Below are 20,613 nucleotides of genomic sequence, written 5' to 3'. Positions count from 1 at the left end.
ACACACACACACACACACACACACACACACAGAGTTTTATTTCTCATCAGCACCTTAACTATGAAGCTAAATAGCTGAAAAGAATGAAAGCAGTGCAGCAGTATAAAAGCGATTGGCAGCCAAAACAAAAAGACACACATGGGTGAGCGTGCATGCACACTCCCACAATCATACTTATAACATCACAACACTGACATGTGCCTTCTAATTCTTTAAAATCCACAAATTTTTGCATGCAAGTAGAGAGATATGCACAAAATAAAAAAAAGTAAGTACAGAGTATGTAGACGTTCTCTGCAAGATATGCACCTGCAAGTCTGTCTATGTGCGTGATTTGTATACACGCTTAACCCATATGCAAATACAAATACACAACAATACACATTTTGTGCCCCCGCAGACACACAAACACAGACACACACGCATGTGCACACAAAAGCCCAATTGTACTGACGTGCACATAAGCCTGCCAACAAGGACACAGATTCCCTCATGGTACTCTCTTTCACATCCAGCAAACAAACACAACAAAAGATGCATACATCCAAATGACAATGCACACAAACACACCCCGCATAAATAAAGAGAGCACAGCACATACATGCACACACACATTTACATAATCACAACCACTCCTGACACGTGCATGAGGCTGCTATCAGAAAACAAGCAGGTCGAAAACTCCTGTTTCATACAGACACACAGTCGCTCTCTCTCTCTGAGTGTCTTTCACACACATTCTCACACATGTTGCTTCTGACGTCACATGACTCGCCGCGAGTACAGTAGATGACAGATTGCACCTAGCAGCTCCAGAAATGGACAGACAGAGCGGTCATTGTTCAGACGGGGTGATTCAACGCTGGGACAAACTGCGTAGAACAAGCAGTAAGACTCCTATACTTAAAATGAGGAAAACCTGTTAACAATTACAACGTGTAGCACAACGTGCATATCGCATTACACTTTAATCTCATTATTTAGGTTGAACTGCAGACCAAATAGCAGCATGCTCTGTTTTTTTTTACTTCTTCTGTCGTGCACGGATTTATTTTTGGGAGAGAACACCAACAAATGGAAACTATGATGCTGAGTTGCTGGACGCCATAAATACTAACTGCTATTGTGAGTGTGTGAAGTCACATATTTTTTAAAGGAAACTGAAGGAAGCGTGACGGAGAGAGGAGATACAAAAAGATAAAACTGCTTTGTTTATGAAACAAATTAACAAAGAGAGGGAAAGGATGGGGAGAAAGTAGGGAAAGTGATGCTTCCCTTGTGCATTCCAAACATTCCTTCATCATTTTTTTTCCCGCACCGTCCCCTCCTCCTGCACGAAACATTGTACTTACCTACTGTGATCAAAGGGGTGGAACAAATCGGGTGAGCGCACTCAAACACGCACACTCAAACACATTTCAGAAAGTGAAGCAAGGCCGTGCACTAAACGTGACAACTAAGACAGACAACACTGAACAGAGTGGACGTGTGTCTGCAGATCAATAGATTTGTGAGACTATGGTGTGTCTATTCTTTTCCACGGGTGAAGAGTGAGGAGAGGAGTCCCAGACTAGGAGTGAAATGGTGAGGCTATCGAAGAAGAGATGGAGAGGGAGTCAGCAATAAGCAGGCGGAGGAATAACTTGATAACAAGTAGAAGAAAATTAAACAATATAAAGCAAATGAGAGTACAGCAGGAGAATAATCATCTAAACCTCAGCATGGACATGACACAAAAGCCTCTCATTTGATTCAACTGAGAACCTGGCAAATTTCCTGTATTTGCCCAAATTATTTGTTTTTGTTTTCATCTGAAAGACACATAAAACCTCTGTGAGTTTGTCAGAGCTCTGGAGCGACTAGGGATTGGTGTTGAGAACCCGTACTAAATTGGTACCTGTACCAGAACCAAGGTACAGATAGAAGCCAGGACAAACAAACAAAGTTTTATCCCTCCTATAACATCGTTGACTTCTGGTTTTAAGCGAGTTTGTTTAACATTGCTGTGTGTTTCTCAATCGCTAGACAGGAAAACAGTCTTTGAAAGATTTACCTCATTACAGGAGAGTCATGCTGGTTTAAGCACTTTTTGCTGAGTAGCCATTGCTAGCTTAGCCACAGGTGCTAGGCATAATAGCAGGGTTTATGCTTAAGAACACGGGATAAGCATTTTGTTCTGGTATAGAACTGACTACCAAGAATCGTGTATTTCTACTGTTATTGGTATCTCGACAGCCCTAGTACCAAGAGCATCGGTATTCATATTATACTAATAAAATCCTAACTTCAACAATCTTTAAGAATGCCACACTAAACGAACCCCTTTAAGTCCATCATCACATAAAAAGCCTCAGTGAAGACTATTAAAAAGATTTTTGCTTATTTTTTTGTATTTTTGCTCTATTTTTTCCCCAATCATAAGTCAATTTAATTTAAGAAAGCACACTCATCGAATTAAATGAGATGTGAAGTTTTGCATGATTTAAGACTAAATAAAGTACACATGTTCAAAATATATATGTTCAAGCTGTATTATTAATTGGATCTTGCCTCTATACATATGAGATCAAGGCTGCCTGTCTTCCTGGCTTTTACAATGAGACACTGAATGTACTTGTGAGGAAAGGAAAGACACAAGGAAGTCCGGAGAGAAAAAAAGAGGAAAAGATAAAGAAAGAAACTGGTGGAACAGAGGTAAAGATAGTAGGCTGAGCATGTAGGAGGAGGTGAATAAGTAAGGAGGAAAGGAGGGAAAGGAAAGACAGAGGGTGGAGAAGAGATGAGCATTCCTCAGCAGGGGCGTGAGCCACTGTGCATGTGTGTGCGTGCGTCTCCGAACTCACATATCCCAAAATTACTGGGAGGTAACTTAATTCGATTTCTAACTCGAAGATGATGGCGAAGACAGAGAGCGGCAGGAGGGAGGGTGGAAAGAGAATGTGAAAGCTGACTTAGCATGTGATGACAGAAATAGAAGAGAAGGAGAATGACTAAGAGGGGAGAAAAATGGGAGTGGGAGGAAAACAAAAAGGCAGAAAACACTGAAAGAATTAGACAGAAAAAGAGAAAGTGGCAGGACGGCGAGAGCAGGCAGTGAAACGGATTGTGTTAAATGGGTGTGATTTATCTGGAGGAAAGAATGGGAATGAAAGTGAAAGGAGAGGGGGGGTGAGCGTACAGAACATATTTTCCAATAAGAGAGATCATGCCTTGGCATGTGCATTCACTCACTGTTATGGCACAGCACAGTCACACACATGCACACGCACAAAGCAGTGTGTGCATGTGTGTGTGTGTGTGTGAAGGCAGCTGAGGATTAGTGTAGGGCTGGCAGCTGGCCAAGTACATGATAGATTAATCAACTTATCATGTGCTCCTTTGTTTGATCTATTCTCACACACTGAACCACTTTGAATTAATGTGGACACGCAAAACACACATCTGAACTCAGCATATCAGGAGCCACGCAGACACCGCGCATGTTCCAACACCTGTGAAACTGGCTGAAATTTCTCTTACACTGATTTAATATTTGGTGATGTAATTTCACAACCTGAAATCCTTTCCCACTTTTTTTCCGCATTTAAACATCAAAGCCTGTCACACACACACACACACACAAACACACACGCATGCAGAGATCAGAGCAGGTGTTAAATTGCCAATGTGACAAACTAGTACGTGGGCCAGTGACATGGTTGTATCAGCAAAAGTGGATGACACGATCAGTTCAGTAAAATGTTATAGGAACTGGTGACACCACTATGACAGAAATGTGACATCATCTGTCAGCTCGCCAATCAAGCATAAAGCCTTGTCTTCACATTAAGTACGGCTGCAACGATCTTTAGAAGCTTTAGGTGTCTGCTGCCACCACCAAATCCTGGAATGACTCATTTACACTTAAAAACATCATAAGACACCGTTTAACTCCACCTAGACATGCCATCACCTTCTTCCAACAAATACAACCCCAATCCCAAAAAACTGGATTCTACATAAAATGTAAACAAACAACAGAATGCAACAATTTATAAATCTCGTAACCTCTTAATCTGTTCATAATTGAACACAAAAACATATATAACCTGGAAAATGTACCATTATAAGGAACAAATAAGATCATCTTGAAGCAACGTTATTGAAGCAGCACATCTCAAAAAGTTCATAACAGTCTGCAAACATCTGAAAACTGAGGAGACCAGGTGCTGGACAGAGTTGCTGGACATTTGGGAATGTTGTCCTATTCTTGAGTCTAGCTGCTCAACAGTCCTTCATCTTCTTTAACCTGTGTTTCGTTTCATGATAGGCCAAATGTTTTCAGCTGGTGAAAGGTCTGGGATGAAGGCAGGCCAGTTCAGCACTCGGACTCTTCTACTACAAAGCCATATCGTTGTATTGGATACAGTACGCAGTTTAGCGTTGTCTTACTGAAATTTGCAAGGATTTCAGTTAAAAGACATCATCTGGATGGCACATGTTGCTCTAAAATGTGCATATTCTCTTCAGCGCCCATAGTCCCCCATACCATTAGAGAAACGAGTGCTATAACGCTGACAACATTCAAATCTATTTCCAATTGTCTAATGACCTGCCAGCTTCATTGAATCGTTTGTCTGACTGCTTGAAAGAGGTTACAGAGCGGCTGTCAGCCCTTTCTCTCATTTTAAATGAGAAGAAAACTGAGATTACGGTGTTTGATAGTCACACTCCACGAGACCAGCTAGCTGCCCGATTTGGTCCCTTTGCTGGCTTTCTTACAGATACTGTAAGTAATCTAAGTGTTTGTCTGGATAGTTCATTTAAGCTGGATAAACAGGTTTCCTCAGTGGTTAAATCTGGCTTCTTCCAATTGCGCCAAATTTCAAAGGTCAAACACTTAATATCTGATCTTGAAAAAGTGATACAGGCCTTTGTGAATTCCAGATTCGATTATTGTAACTCGCTCTACTCTGGACTCCAACTTGCTCACCTCCAAAGATTACAGCTCGTTCAGAATACTGCGGCTCGTCTCCTAACCGGAACTAGAAAGTTTGCCTCTATTACTCCAGTGCTCTCTGACTTACATTGGCTGCCTATTACATTTCGTATTGATTTTAAAGTTCTGTTGCTTACTTTCAAATGCCTAAACAACCTTGCCTCTGACTATCTCACTGACCTCCTCAGTCTCTATACTCCCAGCCGTTACTTCTGGCCCAGCCCAGGCACTGCCTGAAGACTAGGAGTGATCGTGCTTTTGCCTCTATAGCACCAAACCTCTGGAATAGTCTTCCTGCTACCATTTGTGCCTCTGACTCCATTCAATCCTTGAAAAGCTTGAAAACTTGGCTTTTCCAACTAATTCTCGCCGCTCATTAATTGCTGTATCGCTACTCATTTCTCTGGATAATCATGATCTCTCCCTATCTCTACTTACTAATGCTGTTTGTTTGTGTTCTCTACTTTCTCTATTTTACCTTGTTTTAATGACTTACTGTTTAGTGTAATCATTTACTGTTATTTTTACTGTGAAGCACTTTGGTGTACCCCCTGGCTTTAAACGTGATATATAAATAAAATTGTATCGTATAAGAAGCCAGATGGTGTCGCTCCTTTTTACCTCATAGGACGCAATGTCCATTTTTTCCTAAATGTATTTCACATTTTGATTTGTCTGACTACTTTGCCTCAGTCCATTTTAAACTGTTAGCAGTCGGACGTACCGCCCACGGGACATTGGATGGTTTAGGGGACTAATAGGACTGCTAAGGGGTTAAATGAGCTTTGACCCAGAGAACAGTGTTTCTGTCACATCCACACTTGGCTGCTACTTTGTTTGCATGACCTATATTTGTAGATGGCACGGTGAACTATGTTCACTTACGGTGATTTCTAAAAGTCTTCCTGATCCTGTGCAGTGGTCTCCCCATCAGAATCATGGCTGTTATTTCATCCAGTGCTATCCGAGGGCCTGAACGCCACAGGCATACAAAATTAAGTATTGTCCTCCGTCCCTGCGCACAGAGATTTCTCTAGATTTTCAATTATTCGTAGTCGTGGCAATTCTAAGATGAGGAACATTATTCAGATGCATTTTATTCCAGATAATTGCATTCTATCTATTGCCATTTAACATAATTAGTTTCAAAATGTTCTTACAGCTGCTTATTTTTCCATATTTTTTTTGTTCCATCTCTCATATCTTTGACACATGTTGCTCCCATCGAATTAAAATCAGCTGACAGCTTCTGTTATAAGATTTGGAAATCATTGCGTTCTGTTTTTATTTTTTATTTACATATTTTTATTTTTTTTTACACTGGGCTTGGACATGCAAGTCTATAAATGCACTGAATTGGACAAGAGTATCAAGATAAATAAACAACAAAAGAAAAAAAATCTATTTTGCATTATTTGTCCTATTTATTTTCACTACTCTGTTTTCAGTTCAGTTTAGAGTCATTGCTTAGCGTTGTCATTTATGCTTGTGCTAGTTTCTCCTTTCCCTTTGAGTTCACCTCCTCTTCCTGTGGAGTGAAGCCGACAGAGATAGGTAAAGTAAAAATATTAAGTGAGTTGACAACAACACATTGTGTTCCCTTAAGTGCAACAAACGCTTCCAAAGCTTAAGAAAGTGAGAGAGCGAGAAAGGGAGAAGGCAACAGGGGAAACTGTGTCTTCGTATCTTCTCAGTTAGTCACGTTGTGAAGTACCTCTAAACTGCTGGCCCTTTGCTGCTAGCATCTTCCATGCTGTGTTACTTAGTGTGAGTGACTGCAAGTGCACATGTCTGCGTGTCATCACTTGTGTAATATTTCAGCCTGCTGCATCGCTTTCTTATCCAGATGGCTTCAGCAACAACAGACAGCTGGGAGTCCCCAACCAAGCAGCCTATTTCATCTGTTTACTCATCTTTGCTGATGCCTTGCAGCAGCAAGACAAATCCACCAGAACAGTCCAGAAAAATTATCAGGATATCATTTCTTTAGCATTTTTGCATGTAAAAAATGGGGCTAAATTGAGAGGAAGAGCTATGCCAGAGCTAGTTGAGGCTAAAAGCTGTCTAAAGCAACAGCTATAAAGACTTTCTACAAATCCAGGATGAGCTGAAATGATGGGGGAAATAACTGAAGTCTAAACAGGATATTAAAGTTGACATACTGCTCTGTCCATGTCTTAATTTGTTCTTCAGCTGAGCAGTGAGCTAAGACAGTCCAGGGATATAAACAATGAATCACTGTATTAGATTTTGCAACACAGAAACACACAGAGACATAAACAAGCACACACAGACGCACACATCATTTCCCTACCTGTGTCTCTTCCTGTACGACTCTGTACTGTTCCTTCCAGACAGCCATCTTTGTGGCCTCATCCTTCCTCAGCGCTCTCTCTTTCTTCAGCTCTGGACTCCAGAACGTCTTAATGGAGTTCATAGAAGAACTCAACTTGGACTCTTTGGCCTCTAGCTGTTGGAATACAAAATCAAGCACAGTGACTTCATGTTAATAAATGTGTTTATTTGTTTGCATAAGTAAATTCTCCTTATAGCTATAATCTTACAACAGCAATTCCCACAGGAGGTCACAATGAAACAAACAGAAGATATCATATGTTGCATTATAAATGAATTTATCTTCATAGGCGTGGGTGTACGAGTACAAGCGTTCTTACGTCTCTGCGCAGCAGTTCGTTCTCCCTCAGCACTTCTCTCAACTGAGTCTGAAGGTCTGACATTGCACCTTCTCTCACCTGAGAACGCACACACACACACAAACAGTATTAGTCCACTATGTTTTTCACCACTAATATTACAAGTTTCTGCTCATCCATATCATTTTCATTTTTTCTGTTTGAAGCTGCCACTGCTCGCAGTTTGTGAAGTGATCTTGGACGACAACACTGAACATGAAGCACTCTGTGCAAAAGCAACAGCTGACGCTGAAATTCCACACAAATCTGAAAAAACAAACATGCGCAGCCATTTGGGAGAGTTACTGCCTTTAAAGTCTAACAAGGCAAATAATTACTCACTAGAAGATCAGAACAGGGTATTCTAGATATACACCCATCGGCCACTTCATTAGGTGCATGTGTTTAACTGCTTGTATATCTAATCAGCCAATCATATGGCAGCGACTTTGCATTTAGGTATGTGGGCATGCTTTGTATCAATGGTTCAGGATGATGGTGATGGTGTAATAGTATGGAACATATTTCCTTGCCAGGGGTTGGGCCCCATAGTTCACAATGTGCATTGCTTAACTGTCACAGCCAATTTGAGCACTGTTGCTGACGATATCCATCCCTTTATGACCAAAGTGTACCCATCTCCTGATGAGGACACTGTTTCCAGCAGGATATCACACCATGTTACAAAGCTAAAATCACTTCAAACAGATTCTTGAACATGACAATTAGTTCACTGCACTCAGATGGCTTCCACAGTCACCAGATTTCAATTCAATATAGCACAGTCTGGTAGAACAGGTGCATCGTGGATGTACACCTGATCTGCAGCAACTGTGTGATGCCATCACATCAGTATAGACCAACATTTCTGAAGAATAGTTTTAGCACTTCGTTGAATCTATGCCATGAAGAGTTAAGGCAATTATGAAGGAAATACCTAGTGCTGGCAAGGTGTACCTAATACAGAGGCCACTGAGTGTATTTTAGCAGGTCATGAATAACTGCTTAAATTCCCTTCATATACTACATAAACCATTTCACCAGGAATGAGAAAATGTTTAAAATATCAATGTTTCATTCATGATACCACCAGAACGACTCTATTAAGAATTAAACAGAACTCGGATTCATTTTTAACAAACAGACTCTGCTTTGGCTTTGAAAAACTTATTTGAGGTTTCTAGGCTGTGCGCAGAGCCAGTTTTGCAAGTGCAAAAGTAGACCAGGTTAAGGAAAACATGCGTGTGAAATGCAGAATAGAAAACCCTGTAACAGTAATTACAGCTGAAGAGATTAATTTTATTTTTGCTGCTTTTTTAAAGAAATAAGAAACAAGTGGAGGAGGCGAGCTAACTCTTCAGAGATGAACTAGCAGGTTATGACTAATAGTGCAGAGGGAGTAGGACGGCAGACCTTAGTCTATTTAAACACACTGTGTGAATGCCCACACTTTTGTTGTTTCATTTGGTGTAGGGCGGACTTAAGAGGAAAAATTAACCATTCAACTCAAAAATCCCACATGCTGCATCTAGACCACGGGTGTTAAACATGAGGCACAGGGCCATAATTGATCAGCCTAAAACTCCAAAGTGCCCAACTGGATTGCTTTGGAAAATGCTTTTGAAGAAGCGCATAAATTTTAGACTTTTTAACTGTATTTTCATTAGTTTTACAGCTTTTCTTACTGATACGGACCTTCCTCGTGGCACTTCATACTACATCAAAGTAAATAAGTAACAGATAAACAATTAAATGACAGGAGGGTCCTGTTTATTCACTATTTACTAATGAAAGCCATGATTACTGCAGTAGGATCGCAAAAAAAAAAGAGGGCATTCTATCAATTAACAAAAATTATCCATTTTATAATTGCAGGACAGTCAGCACAGTGAGTTAGCACAACTTTTTCTATAATTTTACAATTTAAGCTCAAAGCAGCATTTCTTTTCTATGCAGAAAAACTGACATTTATTGCTGAAATTTCTTTTTGATATTAAAATTTTTCTATACTTCTTTACTCTGACAGAAAAAGGAGTCTAACTGGTCAGTTAAGACCAAAGTGGTCCCATGTGGCTCGTGATGTAAAATGAGTTTGAGATTTATCACCGACACTTCTCTCTTTTTTAATGCTTGTTTCAGATTTCTGTATTTTGCTTAAATTGAGAGAAAAGTGAATTTTGACATCTCAAAACCAAAAAGCTGAACTAGAAAAATCACCATTGGGTATTTACATAATACAGCACCTTTTGAAAATGTTTTCCCTTCTACCACACTTTAGGTATGTCATATATGCTATATACAAAATTCTGTCCTGAAAATAAGAAAATTTAGCACTTTACCTGTCTCATAGAGTGAGGCACAGTAGCCGCCTGTGGAGACTGGTTTTGCATTTCCCCACCGAACGCTATTGCATCACTGGGTACAAGCGCTCCACTTCCACCTCCTCCTCCTCCAGAGTTTATATTAGGACTACTCCCCATTACAGCCGCTCTGACCCCATAGGGGACCCTGGCCCCAGCCCTCCCCAGGGTCATGGTGCTTTTGGGCAGCGAGGGATTCAACCCACTGCTCAGACTCCCAACGCCGACCGGGTCTTCAGCTGTGTCAGTGAAGTACATGGCACCAGTTGCATAGGCAGCATTAATAGACTGAATATTCTCCATGGATAAGGTTTTACCAGTGCCTGTAAGTCCTCCAGTGGAGCTGCTGCTGCTGTTTCGCCGGTGTCCTAAACGTGGGGAGCGAGACAGGCGTGGGGAGCGACCGGGACTCCCAGATGCTGACCCGTTCCCATTGGATCCAACAACATCCAGCTTTGAGACGGAACGGGAACTGCCGTACATGGTGACAGGAAGAGTGGCGTGCACTACAGAGATGTGTGTGATCGAACAAGTAAATCAACTTAATCAAAGAAAAACATGCTCAAAATTTAAAAAAAAAAAAAAGTTAGATGGATGTCCTCCACAAAAAGAAAATCAGTCAGTCTTCAACTTGGGCTCTTTTTGACTTGAAATATGTCATAGTGGTGATGCAGCTGTGATCAAGGCCTTTTCAACACCCTTGCTGTAATCCATGGGCTTTGTTAGAAAGTAGGAATCAATAGGGCATCCCTCTGGATAAAGCAAGCGAGGCAGTCAACAAGGGTTTGGATGATGGGATCACCTAAAAAGAAAAGAGATGAAGAGACTTGATTACTGGACAAAGACAAGCTGCACTTAAGGCACAAAGGAATACGATTTTTACTAGGCTGTGGTTTGGATCAGCACAGTAGCTGGGTAATCACATCTCTGAGTGTAGCTAGCAAATACAAAAGCGATCTGATGTGAAATAAATTTGCACAACATTTGCCGGTCATAGCAAAGGTTTCGTTACTTGTTTTTATTTTGAATGACTTTTTTTTATGTTAATCTGCTAACAAGACAAAATGTGACTGAAAATGCCTCTTGAGTTTCTAGATGGAAGCTTGACTGTTTCAGACAGTCATTGCTGCAGCATTTGCACTGCAGCAGTGGCCACAAAACTGTGTCCACAAAGACACTTAAGGCACACTTAGCAGCCAGGCGTAAAGCTGCCACAGATGTCAGCATAAATTAACAGCAGGTTAAAGGACGACCTTACTGGCAAGAGTATTACACTGAGCTATATGCACACTCACAGCAAAAAAAATTAAGGCTGATTTCTTTTTCTACAAAGGCTGCTTTGTCTCTCCACCACCCGTTATGCCTTGTTCTTAATCACACCGTGCACCATATCAAACACTGTGTCCTAGAGCTGTGCAGCATCAGATAACATTCAATCAGCTGACTTCATATTTGGAACAAGCTTTGCTTTGCCTCTGTTCATTTCAGTCAGTTACATTTTTTTTTGTTTGTTTGCTTGTTTGTTTCATTTAATTCAATTTAATTATGCAATAAGATGCCAAGAAAAAATCGTATTTAAAAAAGATGATGAATAAATTTCCAGCAGTCTGTATTTCTATTAAAGCCTCAATAAAGAGATCAGTTACAGTGGTAATTGTGCGTGCGAGTGTGTGTTGGATAAAAAATAACTTACTAAAATTGATCAGTCAGTCACATCAAACAGTTCTTTTAAATTTTTTTATTGTGGTGCTAAAAATGAAACACGCCATCCCGGCTGCGCTCGCCTGTGTAATCAATTTAAAGGAGTAATCCCAAATATTTTGAACATGATTTATGAGCCTGGGCTCACATGTTTGTGATAAATGTCTTTCAGGTTTCTGAAATTTCAAACTTCCTTTCATGAAGGCTGTAAGCTTCCAGGGTTTCAAAACTGTATGTAGTATGTGAAACCCACTAATTATGAATCAAGTGGACTAAGTTACAGACTGAGCACCAATGTCTAGGGGTGGAAAATGGTAAAAGTGAGTAAATGCAGACTCTTGTGTTAAAATTCCCAACTTAACAGCATGTTCACAGCTTCTATAAGTTTGTTTCACTACACAAGAGCCCTCAAATATGTTTTTTGGCGATGTTGGCGACGATCCTAGAAACAGCTGCGAATCTACAACACTGTGGCTGATGTAAAGAGAAAAAAATGTGAGATCCGAAGATGAAAAAAAGAAAAGAATTAAGGTGTTGCAATCGCCCGAAAACCAACTGAAACGCTGTTTCCGGTGTAAAGAACGGGCCGAAATTCCTCCACAACAGAGAATGATGAAGTCATGCAGAAAACGATTACTTCAAGTTACTGTTCCTAAAGGTTATTCTACAAGCTACTGAATCATGGAGTGGATTTTTCACAGGACTCTGCAGAGACCTGTGAAAACTTTCTCTTTCACACCATCCAACAAATCAGTGCTTCAGTCTGGAGGATGTTTCCATATCTTATTAGTCTTTTTTTTAGAGCTACTTAGTTATTTTCCTGTGCCGACACCCATCTTTAGTATACAGAGTATATTTCAAACTCTAAAACAATTTGGTCTGTATACTCGTCGGTATAGAATTTCAGAATTTCTCATTGTTTGGCTACTCTTTAAGCCAGTGATGTTATCTTCAGGTCAGTAGACCCAATGGACACCCACACTGGTCATCCGATCCATATCTCTTACAAGAAGTGCAGCTTCAGATACAGTCAGCGCACACAAGAATGGAAACTTGTTTTTCTTGTGCCTTGCCTTTTCACTATTAAACAATAATCCTTACAGAAAATGCAGAAATATTTACCCTCTACTTACATATTTTATCTTGAAGCTGATGTTTATCTGCAAGGTCATATCTAAATTGTTGCATTTACTTTGGGGCATCAATTCAAAATAAAAAGAATAATATTAGCAATAAAAGTTAGATGTAAACAAAAAAAAGTCCATTCCTTAGTTTTATTATTTAATTAGTTTCCCTGAGTATGTGAGTTGTGCATCCCCTCAGTCAAACAATCTGAATTTCCCTTCACCCGAGCCTGGCTTTAAACAGGCGTATACTCCCCAGTGATGCTCTGCTAGGCACAGATCTTTGGCCAGGGAAACGTTACTGACAGCCAGTCAGTTACAGCCACACACACTCATACACTCTGAAACAAAAACAGGGACCATCTGCTCTATCCCCCCACGGGCCAAAAACACACACCTGGATAGAAACAGGCCAAAGACCTCCCTCTAGCACAGGCACACACCCACGCATGCACACACTGGCATACAGTATGGACATGCACATTCACACAGATCAAAACTGAGTAAAATGAATATATACGGAGAGCTGAATCCATCCATACAGAAAAAAATCCAAATAGAGACATTTCAAGTTTCCGCTGTGAGTGATCGCGTCATTAAAAACACAGATACATCTAACGCTTGATTTGAACATGAGTCTGTGGAGATGGAGACAGAAAGGGTGGATTGGGGGCTTTCTTCCTCCTTCCCTAAAGATCTGATGACCTGTAGATAATCCAAGTGTTCACGTCCCAATTCTTGCTTTAATGGAAAAATCTACAGAGTCAAAGTCTTTTTTAGGTTTTATTTAAGCATTTGTGGGCACATACAAGGCTGATTTTCAAATTGCTATGACTGACAAACTACATTGGGCACTGAGTGGTTGTGGCAATAAGATATTGGACAAGAGGCAGGGTACACAACGTACAGTCAGAATCTATCACACACACACAGACTCTTTTTACTTTTATTTCCTTGAGGACCTCATGGAAAACACAGCACTGCCTGTGTTGTGTTTTCTGATGTTCAAGTCTGGGGGTCACATGAATAAACCACCAGTGTATCTCACAGGTTGAGGCTTGTGTTGGTTTGATAGCCAGAGCCAGAGGTCCAAAAATACACAACAAAAACACCACCAACAACTCACACAAACCCACCTATGATGCAGCTGGTATCATGAGATCAAATGAGCACTAGCATATGACTCTCAAAGACCCATCTGTCAAGAGGCTTGCCCTTCCTCACGCCATTTCTCACAAATGTAAAAAGGGCAATATTGCTCAGCCTTAAGAAACATCTATTAAACAATGCTACACTGAAAGTTCAATGAGGTCATTCTTGACCTTGGAAACAGTAAAACTACACCTAAGGTCTATTCACTGGCTTAAATCAGATCAGAGCTTTTCCGTCTTTCAGTATTCATCAGCAGCTGGAGTTTGCTGCACTTGAAGACACTGGGAAAATCAGTGTGAACGATTAAACAGTAAATTTATTTTTATTTTTTTGCCTTATTCGATTAGAAATATTGTTTGAGCAGATTTCAGTATTGGTGCTGATGTAGCTCTCTGTGGTGCTCTGCTAAAGCCACAATGTCTTTTGAAAATCCAGAGAATTCTAGAACAATGACACGCAACACGGGAAACATTTTAGCTTATTATGCTGTTCTACTGACACATCCATATAACTGAGGTTCACGGCCATTTCAACTGGAGCTGCTGTTCAAGTTGGTACTTTGACACACTCATCGCTAATGTTGTGCACTGTGCTCAAGTGTAATAGAAGTAAGGCTCGTGGGGGGGGGGGGAAGCTTTCTGAACATTATTTTTTTGGGAAAAACTGATAAACCTTTTAGAAACTTTTACTGGATCCGACTATACTATACCTTTACCAGTGATCACTGAAATAAGGTGACTGATTCTGTCTGTTCATTAGATACGGGCATCAAAGATGGCTGCAAGTTGCAACACTTGCTTTGTTAATGTTTTCTTGAACCTCTAAAATACCCAACTAAACTACCAAGGATTGGTAACATAATAGCAACGAATCAGAAGGTGCAAGAAGAGACAGTCTCTAAGAACTCCCACTCTTGGAACTTCCAGTTTCACTTTTCTTTTTCTTTTTTTGATAGAAGAAGTTTGATGTAACTATGCACCTTTCATCTATTGTTTGGAGCATGCCATGTCATAAATTTTCAACTGTCCAATCAACATGGATTACCAGGATGTCTTATGGGCAAGCTTCTTTGTGAGAAAAGGTTATTATTATTCCATACATATCATCAGTAATGTTTTTGTGACTATTAAAACTGATCATTTTGTCTATAACAGGTCTAAAAAAAACTATTTTGACAATTTAGCTGTTATGTGAGTGCCCTTTAAGTGAATTATAGACAATCTGAGTACAATGGGATTAAGGCTTCAGTCACGCAGGTCTAAACACCAGTTAGCGACTTCCTAGCAATCTGTGTATTCCCCAGCTAATGTGGTTGTAAATGTGGTTGTGATTCATTTCATTTCTTTATTTATTTCACACATGGTTCAACAGTGTTTCAGCAGGACGTAGAGAAGTTGCGATAGAAAGTACAAGAAGTTTGTGCAAGTGTGTGTGTATGAACGGGACTATCTGCTCGACGGTCTTTGTTGATACGCACATTATGCAAACTACCTACGAGAAGCTGGGGACATTTCTGCTCGAAATCCACCGTGCAGCTGCTCACTTTTGTTTTAGCGTCAAGAGCCTGCGCCGCCACTGAGATATCTGTTTCTGTAAAGAAAACGTGTCCTCCACCTTCTGGAAATATTGGACAACAGAGCCTATAGAAGCATCATAAAAACTACATCTAAAACGAGTCTAGGTTTGACATTGAAAAGACGTCCACAATGAGCGCATTTGGATTATAAATAACCCGTACTTAGAGTTCCTACGGACATCAACACTAGACGTTCATTAGACGTAGAAAAAAAGAAACAAAACAACCCCTTCAGTGGACCAAAATTGTACGTTCAAAAAAGATGTACGAATGAGTATGGCAATTTGATAGCAACCAAAGCAGCTCCCGGTGACCACTTGCCAACCAGAGATTTCCAGGCCTTTAACAAAAATGGAAAGGCTCCCCAAAGATTTGCTCTGACCTGATAATCCGGTAACAATTTCGTGCACCCTTAGATGCTGAAACTATAACAATCATAGAAGTATTTATGGTTGAACGGCAAGCACTTAAATTTTGAGTGTAGACATCCATTATGTACATTGAGAGTGGAAAAACCCCAGTTATTTTTGTATTACAAAATAACCACAGATCAATGTGTAAGTCAAAATCTAATCCCAGACAAATAAATAACTTTTGGGCATTTTCAGTAAAAAAAAAAAGAAGCTTTCTATACAATAACAGTATAACTACACTTCACTAAAGTTAACTTGTTAGGAGACAACAAGATATGTAGGACCTACAGAACAATGTTATACTTCATATCAAAATTTTACTTTTCCCTAGCTGATAAATACATATCCAATCCTCACTATTTCTGGCTGTTTTACACCAGTTTCTGATGGAAACAGAAGGGTTTTTAGATGCTAAAGGCTCCAGGATATTTACCATATAATTACTAGCATTGCTGTCTAGCAGTTAGTGACTGGTAAGTAGTGTTGAGCTGGGTTTTTAGAGATTTTATGCTAATAAACAGCTCCCTGCTGCAGCTGAAAACAGTGCTATGAGTGGATAAAAATGTATGCTGTAAAATCAAAACAACTACCTACAATGTGATACAAAGCTCTGCAGCTCAGCTGATTATCTTAAACACATAGAAGCAGTCATGTAATCTTCAGCCAAGATAAAAAAAGACTATTGATTATAGTAGTTTTAATTAGCTCTAATGATGCAGATACAAATGCAGAGTTTGTGATAGGACCAGGCAGACATCCTAGATGGCTCAAACAGAAGATCTGGTCGGGAAAGAAGGCTTTTTTGATTTTGTTACCTAATATGAGCGGCAGATGGTGCTTGGTTAGAATACCTAGACTTGAATGTCTTGTTTTCTCTCATCACACTCATTCCTGTAATGCCTCCTTTCCCTCTCTGACTCTCCCTTGTCTCCCTGATGCTTTCGCTTCCTCTCACTGCCTCTCTCTTTTACCATCAGCATTCCTGAAGGTGTTCAGCATGTTCTATTTATGTGGCAACCACACATCCGTCCGTCACACCGCACAGTGCGACACAAAAACACACACACCACTCAACCTATACTTAGCCGGCTGGTATTTCAGTGTGGGAGACAATTTTGACAAAGTTCGACTCCCGCCTGAGGACTCATAAACTGGGGCTCATAAAAACACATTATGTTCACGTTGAATATTACTATTTCTCCATTACTCTCTGTTCCTGTCAGGCTCGTTGTGATTTGATGTGGCTGGAAAGGACTCACTGGTGCTGTCCGGGGTTACACATCACACTGAAAGTCATCTCGACAGCCCCGCTGAAGGGGAGAGACGTACTCGTTTCCGAACGCAAGATTTAAAGAGATGCCGGCTGTTCACTAGGGTTTTTTTAAACCTGCAACAGGATTACTCCTTTGAAAAGCCGACTGCTCTTTTTCAAGAGCAGTTACGTTTGCGCACATTTTGACTCACATTTTGACTCACATTTTGATTTATCCAACATTTATCCAACCTTCGTGGCTTAGTGGTTACTCTCATTTTTAAGCTACAAGTGCTGTAATGACACTATAGCTCTAATTTATCCATCCATACATACATTTTCTGCTGCTTATCTGGGTCCATCCAGGTTATGACAGTGCCAGTCTATGCCATCACAGTTGAACAAACTTGAAACACCTTACCAAGAAGGCACCTAGGACTCACGCAAGTCAGACTAAAAGCTTTTTTTAAATGGTTTGCAGGTAAGGGTTAACCCTAACCCTAACCTAGGTGAAGGATAATAGCTTTTGTCTTTCACACAAGTCCATTTTCTCTTTGAGCAGCTTGATAGATTTAGGCCAAAGGTCACTCCCAGTATTGTTGCTCACTACATCACAATGTATTTAAGATTACTGGGGTTCATTTATGACAACTGTGCACTTCATAGCTAATCCCATGATGCTGTTTGTATTTAAGCAATGCATTATTAGGGATATCTGACTTGATGCCACAAAGAAACCATCATCCATACTGATTAATGCATTTAAACATATTTTTAATACCTGTAACACTTTTCTGTGTGATTTTAGTAAAAAAAAAAAAGCCCACCTTTATCACTTCAGACAGTCTATTTAGGATCAGCTATAGATAATTTTCTGAAATGCCTTGAAAGAGGCCTTTATGTAAACAGTGAATTCAGTGTTAGGCAGTAGATATCTTGGCATGATACAGATATAAAATTTGCAACTTTGGTCCGTGCCACTGGTCCTATTTGTAACACATATAATATGGCTTAGTCACTGGAAAGCCCAAAACTGATAAGGGACAGATACAATCAGCTCCAGGCTATTGTGTACCACAGGAAATTAATCTAAGATGCGGGCTGGGCAAACATACATGCATACATGCACTATAACTCGTACACAAGCACACACATCCACATCGTGCACAAAAAATATACACTGATGTCATACGGACGCAGCAACACACCGCGCTTATCTAATCTTGGCTTCTGCCTACATAACAAATATGGAAAATGTACCGTTGAGACAATTAACGCAAGCCAGGGAAGAACAAAACTAATTTGGGAGTGTGTAATGGAAGAGAAAGTGAGCGTGCAACTCCCCCAGGCTCTCCTTTAAAGAAGAATGTGATCATCAGCTTGCCAGGCTAAACAAGAGTAAAAGCGAGAGGAGAGGGTGACCCATCTTCCCATCTAGGAACAGCCTCACCCTGCCAGAGTGATTAAAAAAACAAACAAACCACCAAAGATTATACGGTCTTAAGGTAAAAGCAAAGTCTGTGATAAGAAGAGCTGCTTTCTGTGTCACATGCTGGTGTTGCTGCAAAGCCTCAGGCCCTCAAGACAAACCCTTTTTTTTTTTACCTTTGATGTAGGGAGACTGAGACACTGTTAAGGGGTGTGGAAATTGTTCAGTCGGTGTCAAAAGTTTGCAGCCAGGCCATGCTAAGCTAAAAGAAAACATATTAGTATTGCTACTAAACCTAACTCTAAGAAGGGAGTGCTAGAATGACATCAAGGCCTCGTCAGACTAAGGTGTGTGGAGCCTGGGCTTTTAAAAATGTCCAGTGTTTACAATAAACTCAATGGAAGGAAGCAGCTCAGTTCCCTGAGTGGATGTTCCCGGAGGAGGGGCGGTGCAAAGAAATGGAGCTGTGAGCGTCCCCCACTCCCCACCACCACCCACCGTCCTGTCTTTATCAACACGATCATATCAAATCTATGTTTTTGCTAAAGTTTGCAAAGACGCTGTTGTCACTGGTTTTGCAAAATCAGTGCGTGCAATCTGTCAGCTGACAAAGAGCTGAAGCATCCTGTTGGAAATATTGCAACACAACTAAAAAAAAAGTCTCCACGGGATTATTATGGGGAAGAGACGAAACACTAACTCAAGCGATCGACTTCCTACACTTCAAGTGCCCCAGGGCGTATCAGCGATACCACATGAGATAAACCCGAGACAGTAATGTCAGTAAATGGGCGCTGTGATGTTACAGAAATATTATAGCCACATAGCGTGGATTTGAGAAGGGCTGTCAGCTTCATCTGCCGCCTGCAACACGCCGAGCAGACTGATAATCGCATTTGGAGGTACAATACAAGACGTAGTGTTGTAAGTCTACAGGCTGCACAGCTACAACTGCTTTACTAAACAATAAAAAAGCGGTGGGGGGGGGAGCTCACACTGTCGTTGTACCACAATGACAGTCAAGCACGCACGGAGAGCCCCATCACAGCTGACCCAAAACTGCTGCCGCCTCTGCTGCTGCTTCGCTTAAAGGAGACCATCAAATATTAATTATTTAATTATGTTAGTGCCCGTGTTCCTGTTATTTCTCAAATCCAAACAAACACACACACGCAGAGAGACACCACACATGTGGGGTTGACCCAATAAGTGGCCAATATGACTACAACACACACTCACACACAACAAATAAACACAGAGATACACAAAGGCCTGTGTTATAAAGCATGCATGTGTGTACATACGCACACACTCAAGAGTGGCAAGGAACTTCCAGTACTCACTGCGGCTGTGTTAACGTCCCTGCCCTCGGTTGTGAAATAAGAAAAGAGAAGGGGAAAAAAAGGCCAGTCACATACACTCTTCAGTTATTCTGCTGCTGTCAGGGGTTAAAGCGGCGTGTGGTGGCGGACGGTGAAACGAGGTGAAACGCTCTGTCTCGGGCTGTGTTCCCGTTTCCTCTCCGTCTCTTGTCTATCTCCTCTATCTTTCCCTCTTTTCCGTCTTTGCCAGCTCTACCACTGGTGGCTTCCCCACCGCTCTGCTCGGGCGCTCCCGTGACGTCACGACGGTGGAGCGCGCGCCTCCGACACGTACCCCCGCCCCCTCCCCTTTCCACCCCTCCATCCCGCTCTCCCTCCCTCTCCCTCGTGCACGTCAAACCATCCTCATTAAAAGTCGCAATGACAAAACACCTCATGATTATTATCCATTTATCACGTGATGATGTGTCACATATTTTTTTTAAAAATCGCTGCTTTTTCATTTAAATATACCTGAGAATACTATATTTCCCGAATTTGCAGACAAATAGAAATTGGGTTTGATCCTATGAACCTATTGTGGTTTCCTTTAGTTCTGTCATCCATACACTGC

General features: G+C 40.8%; 1 protein-coding gene across 17 annotated transcripts in view; it reads right to left on the bottom strand.

The window, feature by feature from the left end:
- LOC102303751 (ELKS/Rab6-interacting/CAST family member 1) overlaps positions 1-20,310 on the bottom strand; it is a 146,071-nt gene extending 125,761 nt beyond the window's left edge. For 13 of the 17 annotated variants that reach the window (XR_006054639.1, XR_001336473.2, XM_042222969.1 and 10 more), the window contains exons 1-4: positions 20,022-20,310; positions 10,011-10,833; positions 7,654-7,731; positions 7,293-7,448 (exon numbers count right to left, since the gene is read on the bottom strand). Coding sequence is in view for 13 of the 17 variants with exons in the window: in XM_042222969.1 (XP_042078903.1) it covers positions 7,293-7,448; positions 7,654-7,731; positions 10,011-10,514 (738 nt within the window). In the remaining 4 variants the exon portion in view is untranslated. The remainder of the gene's footprint in view (positions 1-7,292; positions 7,449-7,653; positions 7,732-10,010; positions 10,834-20,021) is intronic. The other 4 variants (XR_001336474.2, XR_001336475.2, XM_005927235.3 and 1 more) reach the window with 2 other exon arrangements.
- Between the last annotated feature and the right edge of the window lie 303 nt (positions 20,311-20,613).

This window comes from Haplochromis burtoni, unplaced genomic scaffold (genome assembly GCF_018398535.1).
Source record: "Haplochromis burtoni strain Fernald_Lab_line unplaced genomic scaffold, NCSU_Asbu1 Contig_98, whole genome shotgun sequence".
NCBI classification, from domain to species: domain Eukaryota; kingdom Metazoa; phylum Chordata; class Actinopteri; order Cichliformes; family Cichlidae; genus Haplochromis; species Haplochromis burtoni.
Note: the sequence above shows the minus strand (reverse complement) of the source record. Positions and strands in the feature narration are given on the sequence as shown.